Source organism: Festucalex cinctus, chromosome 7 (assembly GCF_051991245.1).
Source record: "Festucalex cinctus isolate MCC-2025b chromosome 7, RoL_Fcin_1.0, whole genome shotgun sequence".
Taxonomy (NCBI): Eukaryota; Metazoa; Chordata; class Actinopteri; order Syngnathiformes; family Syngnathidae; genus Festucalex; species Festucalex cinctus.
In genome coordinates, this window is record NC_135417.1 from 14,264,085 (window position 1) to 14,273,444 (window position 9,360).

General features: G+C 39.3%; 1 protein-coding gene across 1 annotated transcript; it reads right to left on the minus strand.

Annotated features, from left to right (window-relative positions):
* Window positions 1-307: 307 nt before the first annotated feature.
* cmtm6 (CKLF-like MARVEL transmembrane domain containing 6) lies at window positions 308-8,746 on the minus strand. The gene is made up of 5 exons (XM_077527989.1): window positions 8,496-8,746; window positions 6,651-6,774; window positions 4,258-4,434; window positions 2,340-2,438; window positions 308-1,818 (listed from the first exon to the last, which is right to left on the minus strand). The coding sequence occupies exons 2-5, from the start codon at window positions 6,765-6,767 to the stop codon at window positions 1,645-1,647; spliced, it is 567 nt and encodes a 188-aa protein (XP_077384115.1). The 5' UTR covers window positions 6,768-6,774; window positions 8,496-8,746; the 3' UTR covers window positions 308-1,644.
* Window positions 8,747-9,360: the final 614 nt, after the last annotated feature.

Here is a 9,360-nt window from a genome sequence, read left to right on the forward strand (position 1 = left end):
AAAGATGCTATGAATCCAACATCAAAGGTGAGTAACTCTGTTTGAGAAAAAGCTCCTATGCTGCAGCAGTGTGTCATAGATGTTAATAATTGTCCAAAATGGAGAGAAATTTGCTCAGTGAACACTAGTTCTTCACTGATTCAAACGTTTCCATTTTCAGTCACATGAAATCACCAGACTTCTTAATGGCTGGTGACCAATCCAGTGTGTACCCTACCTCTCGCCCAAACTCATTTAAGCAATCTTAAAGATGAAACACACTATAGAAAATGAAAGGTTTTCATCAACGAAACAAATGACTCTCAAATGAAGTAGGTAGAAGACATTTTAATTATGACAGATATCAGCAAAGATCAATTCTATGATAATACAATTAAGTGAATTGGGACTTAAACTTGATTCAATAAATGTGAGTGTGCTACATTTCTGGATTATTTCTACATACACAGAACACAATATTAGAATAGAAATAAAAGACAAAGGCAAACGTCTTCTCACTTCTCTTCTTTCTGATTGTTTTGTTTCATTTGCAGTCCACATCATTTTCTGGGCATAGAATTCAATTTAAATAAACATACATTCGCTGGGACCAATCCGACTCAATAACCGACATTCAACTAATAAAAAAAATGTTTGGAAATAAAATATTAATTATTCATTTGTGCCATTTGTGATTGCCAACAGGGTTCACATGATTGGTTAGAATTTATAATGAGAGGACACATTCATTCTTATACCACTTTCATTTTGCATTCTAACTTTATACACCAAGAAATCTCAGCAGTTTGACACAGACAGATTCAAGTTTACGAGTCTAAGTAAAATTTCAAACATTTTACAAGCAGGCAAAGCATCATCAGAAGATTTAGAAAAAAAAACATTCTGGAATCATCATCAAGTTTAATTAGTACTAGTGGTCAATATTTTTCATTAAACATTTTCATTTGCTTGTTATTACTTAGTACCATTTGATTATGTGACAATACGTAGGACAAAAATGAAAACCTACAGCATCACTTTTTTTTCTGTTCTTTGAAGCTGACTTTAGAATATTTACAGAACGATTCAAGGGGACATATCGTGGACAATTGATTACATAACATTTTGCAAATATATGTGTGATTGAAGTGAAAATCTTTCATTGTCTGACAATTCTGAAAATGTGAACGAGAGTCATTCTGACCCCCTCCCACAGTTTCTTAACCAATGATTTGGCAGCTAGACTAAACAAGTTCCAGAGCAAAAGAACCAGTTTGACACACTGTATCAAAGGCAAAAGGGAAGCAGACCTGCAGTGTTAGAACAGATTAGCGTTAGCCGCGGGTGTGGAAGGTAAGTGTATTTGGCCAGGATATGTGCCACACCCATGCATCAACTGACAAGTGTAATTCGGTAGATTGGTGATGAAATGCTGCGACCATAATAAAATTGAAATCATTATGGGCGAGCGCCAATTGTGGGGGGGAACAAATCCATAATATGTCTCCTTTGATTGGAAAGGCGATCGTTTATTTCCTGAGTGGCTGGCCTTAGTAGTACAAAGAGAGGAAGTCAGGCCAGCTGTGGGAGACGAGAGCGCCTCCTAAAGTGTAAAATGTTTGACCTTTCAAGGTGCACACAAAGCACAGAAACACACAAATGAAATCATTCTGCTGTAGCGGCGTCCCTGAGTTTTTCCGTTTCTGTGGGAGCCTCCTGGTCAGCTTGGATGCAATTAGTAGGCTGCTCCTTCTCCCCTTTGGCAAACGGAAGCCCGTACCTCTTCCAAAATAGGAAAAGGTCGCCCATGAACGCCATTGTTGCCAGGAAGCCAAACACCTGTCAGACGAAACGTTTCAAAACATTAAAGATAGAAGTAGGGAAGGAAACAATAAGATAGGGAGTGAAAGAAGGTGGTAGGGAAGGACATGAGTAGGAAATACGGAATGAAAAAAGTGGGCAGGAAAAGAAGGAATGCACCACAGAAGCCTGGGATGAAAGAAAGTAGTATGAAAATAAATCAGGAGGCTGAGAAGAAAAGAAGGCAGTACAGAAAGAATGGAGAGTGGAGGAGGGAAGTGGTGAAGGAGGTGCAGAAGTACAGGTAGGTAAATAAAGAAGCAGGGAAAGCAACAAGTAGGTAGATCAAGAAGGAAGGAAATTTTGAAGTCACAAAGGAAGGAAGAGGTCAGGAATAATAGAAGGAAGCAGACAAAAGTTAATCAGGAGATAGAGCGTGAAAGGAGGAAGTAGGGAAGGCAAGACAACGACGCAATGAATGAAACAAGTGAATGGGAAAGGAAAGGTAGGGGTGAAAGAAGACGTAGCGAAGGAACGATGGAAAAAAAGTGTTTCCGCACCACAGCAGCGGTCTCTAGAGAAGTGCCGCCATTCATGACAGCAAACACGATGGAGGCGATGAGGAAAAACACGGCGATCAGCATCGTGTACACAAAGTCCTGAAACACAACAATGACAAGAATCATCATTGCAGTGTGATCATTAATATCAAATCATATTATACACTTATGCACTAAATACAAAATTTGGAATATACAGGTATGCACAAAGTTGGAGCAAGTATTTGTATTATATGCACTAAACGTAAGCAAATGAAAAGAATAAATAAAAGATGGCAAGAATATAATAAGCTGCATCAGGAAATTGCCAACTCAGCATTTTGTCCTTGAAGACTTCCTGTACTGACGGGGAGGCCCTCTTTGTGGTCACATGTTTGAATGGGTTGTCACATCAACTCCACAACATTTGACCGTCTTGCCACATTTGTACCATTAATAAAACTTGTGTTATTTCCCCATTGAAAAGCAGGAAGAACTTTCTTTTTCAAATATTGAGCAACATTTAATGGGAATTGCATTATTTATACATAATAATAATAACTGTATTATTTCAGTATACAGTGGTACCTTAACTTAGAAGTTTAATTTGTTCTGTCACCGAGCTCAAAACAAAACGTACAAACAGTTCATACTTTTGGTTGGTAATGTGCCGTGAGGTTTTTATAAAGTAAAATACAGTCAAACCTTGGTTTTCGAACGCTTCTGTTCTCGACCAAATCGGTTTTAGACCAGAAAATTAGAGAATTTTATGTCTCAGAACTCGTCCCAAAAATCGTCTCTCGACCAAACTGGAAAAAGCCGAGCGCACCTGAACGCGACTCACTCGGATGAAAAAGCTGAGTGTAGAAAAGGCTACAAAGCTGTCTATTCCTTAAGTCTGATATGTTCAACTTTGTTAACTGCGTAACTGAGACGAATCCTAATTTGCACAATTTGTAGTCTGTTCATTGGAAAGCGAGTTCACGTGATAACTTACCCTCGCGTCGTGCGTGTGGCCGCTTGAACAGAATCAGTCTTCTCCAACAGCGAAACAGCGATAGCAGCAGGAAGTCTGTCGCTAGCGTGTGTGCCGTGTTGTGAGTTTGTCCAGTGGTGTGCGTCAATGACTGGTGGGTCCTGTTGTCCTTATTTCTTGTCTGTAACCTTCTTGCCAGAATCAGCTATTGCTTGTTCCTTCTAAAATGTTTGTTACGAATGTTTTGGCGGTGTTTTCTCATCCGTACGTTACCACATAGCACTCATAAGTTGATGTTGCGCTGCTAAGCCCGAATCCGAAAGTATCACCATTTAGTTTCAGAAGAAGATCGCTACCGGAAGTGATGTTCTAAATGTCGCTAGCTTAACTGCGCTAATTTAATTTGCTTTGTTTATTAATGTGAGTGCCTAAACTTACGTTTATACATTTACTTATTGGCATATTTTCTGTCTTGCTTTAGGAAACCACACACTCTCACGCACACGCACTCCCCCAACACACACACACACACACACACACACTCATACAGACACAAACAACTTAAACCAAAAGCTGCAAACAATTAACATATGCATGAAGATTGAAGAAATACTGTAAGTACATTTTGTTTTTGTTTTTTTCATCATTTTAGATAGGACATCTTCTATTAAAGTAAAACCGTGTCTATTTCTACCCTTTTCTATTTATGGTAAACAGTTTACAGTGCAGTTTATGGTGTAAAACAGTAACAACAACAAAAAAAAAGTTGGAAAAAGTTTTTTTTCGACTTGGAACGGATTAAAATTATTTACATTAATTATAATGGGAAAAATTGTTTCGGATTTCAAACAATTCGCTTTTGGAACAGCCTTCTGGAACGGATTATGTTCGAAAACCAAGGTTTGACTGTATGTTCTCTCTGTCTCCATTTCAACATTCCCTTAACAACAATGCGGTGCTTACCAGGCCGGACCAGCAGGTGATTCCCACCCTACGGTGCAGCGTAGTGGAGAGGAGGATAAGGAGCAGCACGGTGAAGAGGAACGACGTGCAACTGACAAACTCAAAGAACTCCAGAGCTGTGCAGTTGATGCAGACGGGCACAATCTCTTCTAGGATGAATGCCACCAGTGACAGCAGCTGCCAGGGTTGGGTGGAGGTGGGGTGGGGGCAGCAGGTGAGACCACAGATGTACAAAATAAACAACACATATAGTCTACGAGTATTTGGCAGATATGCCCTGTAAACCTGTTCTTGTCAATGGACTGAACTTCATGAAAACAACACAATTGCACAAAGTTAACGCCTCACGTTCATTTATAAACTGTATTTGGCAAACCAGCAACAACATGTCACTTTTAAGCAGATCATTATAAATGTTTTCTCCTCATACGTTTAGGATATGCAATAACTATGCACCAAACAAACAATAAAAGGGTCTAGTCTAGTCCTCAAAGAGCTTCTAGTACCAAGTAAGGCGCTAGTCCCTAAATAAGCTACTAGTATCATGAGAAGGCACTACGCCTGAGGTGAAGGTTTTTTTTTCTTCCAAGATAGGGTTATAGCACCAAGTAAATGTTCTGGTCCCAAGTCTTAGTCCTGGGGAAAAAAGGGTCTAGTCCAAGGAGAATGCATTTGTTTTTCCAGTCCTGAGGTGGTTGTAATCCAAAGTGAAGGTCCTAGCTTAAAGTGAAGTTCCTAACACAGAGAAGTTTTTAGTAATAAGAGAATGTTTCAGTCCCATGATCTGGTACGAGTCCTAAGACCAGAGTCTGGTCTCAATAAAAAGGTCATAGTCAAAGGTAAGGTACACTTCAAAGGGAAGGTTCCAGTCCTGAGAAAAGGTTCAAGTCTTGGGAAAAGGCTATAGTCCAGAGAAAAAGTTATAGGCTAATCCTGGGAACAGACAGTCCCAAGAAATGTATAGTCTCGAGAAAAAGTCACAAGGGGATGTTCTAGTTCCAAGAGATAGTACTCATCCAAAGTGAAGGTTGCAGTCCAAGGAAAGGGTCTAGTCAAATTGCGATAGAAGGTTTTAGTCTCAGTGTATGGTTCTAGTCTCGAGTTGAGGCTTTACTCCAGAAGGAAGGTTCCATTCACGAGAGAGGTTTCAATCCCAAGAGAAGGTAAGATACTCATCCAAAGCAAAGATTCTAGTCCCTGGTAAAGGGTCTAGTTCAGATAGAGGTGCTAGCTCTAGATTTTAGTCCTAATAGAAGGTTCTCATCACAAGTGAATGTTCTTGTCAACAGACACATCTCAGGGAAGATTTAGATTTTCACCCATAGAGTAGGTGCTCATATCCGGTTCTTGCCTCAAGAGAAGGTTCTAGCCTTGAGAAAAGGTTGTCATCACCATATAAAGTTGCATTCTCCAGAAAGATTCTCACCCAAGGAGAGGTTCTTGTCCCAAGATATGATTGAAAACCTGAGAGAAAGTAAAATATGTAGTATGTACCCTGGCTCATCAGGATGGACCAGCACACCTGGAAAAGTCCTTCACACACTAACGTGAAGACACTAGACAGCTTTCATAAGACATAATTCAAATTTGAGTGGAATCTCTTGAGTGATTTCCCGCCTTCCGCGCTTAACCTTGCGATAGTCCAGCTGCGATGTGCTAACGGAGGTTTGTGCTAACGGAGATGTGCTAACAGCAGCGCTTTCACTTCCCGCTGGGCACTTCCTGTCGAGAGGCCGCAGGAGGAAGGGCGAGTCACGGCCAAGTCCACCGAAACCGCACTTGAGTGTTTTCTGTCGGTTTGTCTTAACTATTTGTCATTTGCGCAGATGACACTCAACCGACTACAGGTCCTCACACACTACACTCAACCATCCGAATTCCTCGCACATTATACTGAACCATCTAGAAGTCCTCACACAAGACATCAAACCCTGTAGAAGTCCTAAAGCAACACAGAGCCTCCTAGTAGTCCTCACACACTAACACGGAACCCTCTAGAAGCCCGTACACGTTTAACCTTCTTGAGATCCTCAGGACATGGAATATTCTAGAACGACCCCACATTCTATACTGAAGAATCTCGAAGTCTTCACAGGCTACAATGAACTTTCCAGGAATCATCACACACTACACTGAACCTTCTAGAAGCCTTCACAAGCAACTGTAAACATCAGAACCTTCTACAATCCAAACACTACACAGAAGTTTCTAGACGTCTTCATATGCTATATTGAACCTTCTAGATGTCTGATTCATACATAATACTGAACTTTTTATAAGTCCTGACTCCTCACAAACTAACGCAAACCAAACCAAACCTTTGGGTAGTCTTCAAACAATACAGAACCACTTAATAGTTATCAGTGGTAACACTGGTCAGGACAACAACTCACCACTTCCAAGACCTTGACAACGAAGCGCACTTTGTCCAGATAATCTGACGGCAGCAGGAAACAGCCGGCATTTGGGTTTGGCATCGTTGTAGAGGAATAAACTTCATCTACAGCCATGATGAAGCTGAGAAACATCAAACACATACAATCACGTCATCAACACGCCCCCGTAATAAAGTATAAAATATATATATATATATATATATATATATATATATCTGTGTGTTTTGTTTTTTTAAATCACTGTTGTTACAATACATGGGACATTTCATGTCGTAAAATTTGGAGTGGACCCTGAGAAAATATTTTAATTTATCTAATAAATTAAAGCGAATATTTACAATACATGGATTAAGTATTGGACTATATACTGGACAGTGGACATGTAAATTCACAATTTCCCTCACACATCATTTTATCTGATATCTTCTGATAATCTTTAGTATTTTTCTTTCTTGTGATGATGATGTAACATTTGAGTCACAAGGTCACCTAAAATTATTACATGACTCAACAACTAATTTGATTTTCTTGAACACTTTCTTAGCATAATACAGTGTGTCATCAGGAGAAGTATGGTACTATATACATGATAGTAGCCAAACTGTGACTATAAATCAGTTTACACATAAGCTAAGATGATTGTTTACTTCATTCTGATAAAAAAAAAAAAAAAAAAAAAAGGCCTTTAGACTACAAAGTTGCGCTAAAGTTTTAATCAATAATTTTTGTGTGTGTGTTCATCGCGAACGCAACAGCTGCTTGTTTATGATCTAGCTTATAAGCAAACTTAGCTTGTGGCAAACATGTGTGACGTCATGCATGCTGAGATCACGTCTCTGATCAACTGCTGAAAGGAGGCTGATTCTGTCCTCTTTCATCTAAAAACTGCTTCAAACATCAAAGCGTATGTAGGGATGGAAGAATGTTGATTTGTTGTGACTGTATTGTATTGGTGTTAATGTTTTATGTTATGTTTTTTTTTTTTTTTTGTCTTTCTGTAAAGCGCTTTGTGACAGTTAAGGCTGTTTGAAAGCACTATATAAATAAACTTGAGTTGAGTTGAGTTGAATTTAATTGATATTTCTAAGTTTGTGTTGAATCTGTCAAACTAAAGCCACTACTGCTACTACTAGCAAATTTGACTATCAAAGGTATCACTGAACTGATTTCATTCTGATAAATGTAAACTTGAATCAGCAGGTCCCCAACCACCCCCAACCCAATTTGGTGAGCAGCTGTAAAACAAACTCCTATTTTGGACGGATGACGACGAAGTCCCTTAAGGACCAAGACAATTTCAAGTGTGACGTGGTCGTGAAAATTAACAAAACAAAAAACAAAAACAAAAAAGGGAAAATAATTTGTAGAATTCTTAATTCTTAAAGCAGTCTTGCTGGAACAAAGGTGAAAGTGAAGGTAAACAAGCGAAACTGTGATAAGTACCCTTGTTCGAACTTATTATTCACACTAGCAGCGATTCTGATTACTATTACTAACTTAATTAATTCCGCTTAAAATTCGTAATCACATTATATATTGTTGCACTAAATTTTGAATTAAATCGAGAGTTGACCCTGGTTAGCAGCTGTAAAACAAGATTCCGTGTCGGCCAAATCACACCGAACACAATTTTGAACCAAGACGTGTTCAAGCGTGATGTGTTGGTGAAAATTAAGACAAAAACAAATGGAGCAGTTGCAGTATACGGATTTTTTAACCCAGTCTGGCACAAACTTTCCGCCCCCGCCACTCGACTTCTTCATACGTGGGGAAAACCTGCTCAACGTGTTCGAAATAGCAATTTTGTTATGGATTTCATTTTAATCAACGACTTTGACTCACCGCTCAATTTTCTTGGTACGGAACAACAAGTCGTCGTGCAGTTTTCTACCAAAAAAAAAGCAACAAGTGAACTTACTTCCGCGATGCCTTTTCACTTTGCCAAAGTTGCAAATCCTAATGACGGAAACACAAAATACAACTTCCGGCAGTTATGAGTGTATCAATTGAACATCGTAGCCCAGCTGTGGATATTCTCACGATTATACTTTCGATCACACTTACAACGTATCGAAGCCAGAGGGGCTCCGTACGATGCTAAGTTTTTCTTCTTCTTCTTTTTTTTTTTTTTTTCAGAAATGCTCTCCGAGCGACGCGCTGTAAGGGCCAACTTCAAAATAAAAGCTTTTCAAGACGTCAATGTCCAAGTATTGTTTGGTAAGCTTTTATTTTGCAGCTGGGCTTCGCAGGGCGCTGGTAGTATGAGTAGTTGTTGCGGCGTGCTTGACTTCCCGACAGTGCACACAAACTAAACGGTTTACCCGAGGCAGAAAAACATTCCTCAATCTTTTTTTTTTTTTTTTTTTAAACCAATGTATTCAAATTACTCAGGACTTGTTTCACTTGTTCCTGCTGACTTGACTGTAATCGCCTTAGTGTTGATGACAAAAATGTTGAAATCGTTTGGGTCAACCCCAAATGCGACACCGGAAAAAGCATCTGTCTTCTGACAGAGCGCCTCATTGTTGGCTGCGAGTGCACACATCATGCAGAGAAAGACAGGAGAGTGGTGCACAAAAAAAAAAAAGAGCGCCTCGTTGTCAACTTTGTCAAGGCATGTAAAAGTCCCATGATGGCCTGGTAGAATTAATTACAGCCACTGGAGTATGGATTAAAAAATAAAATAAAATCTTCAAAAAAATTCTGA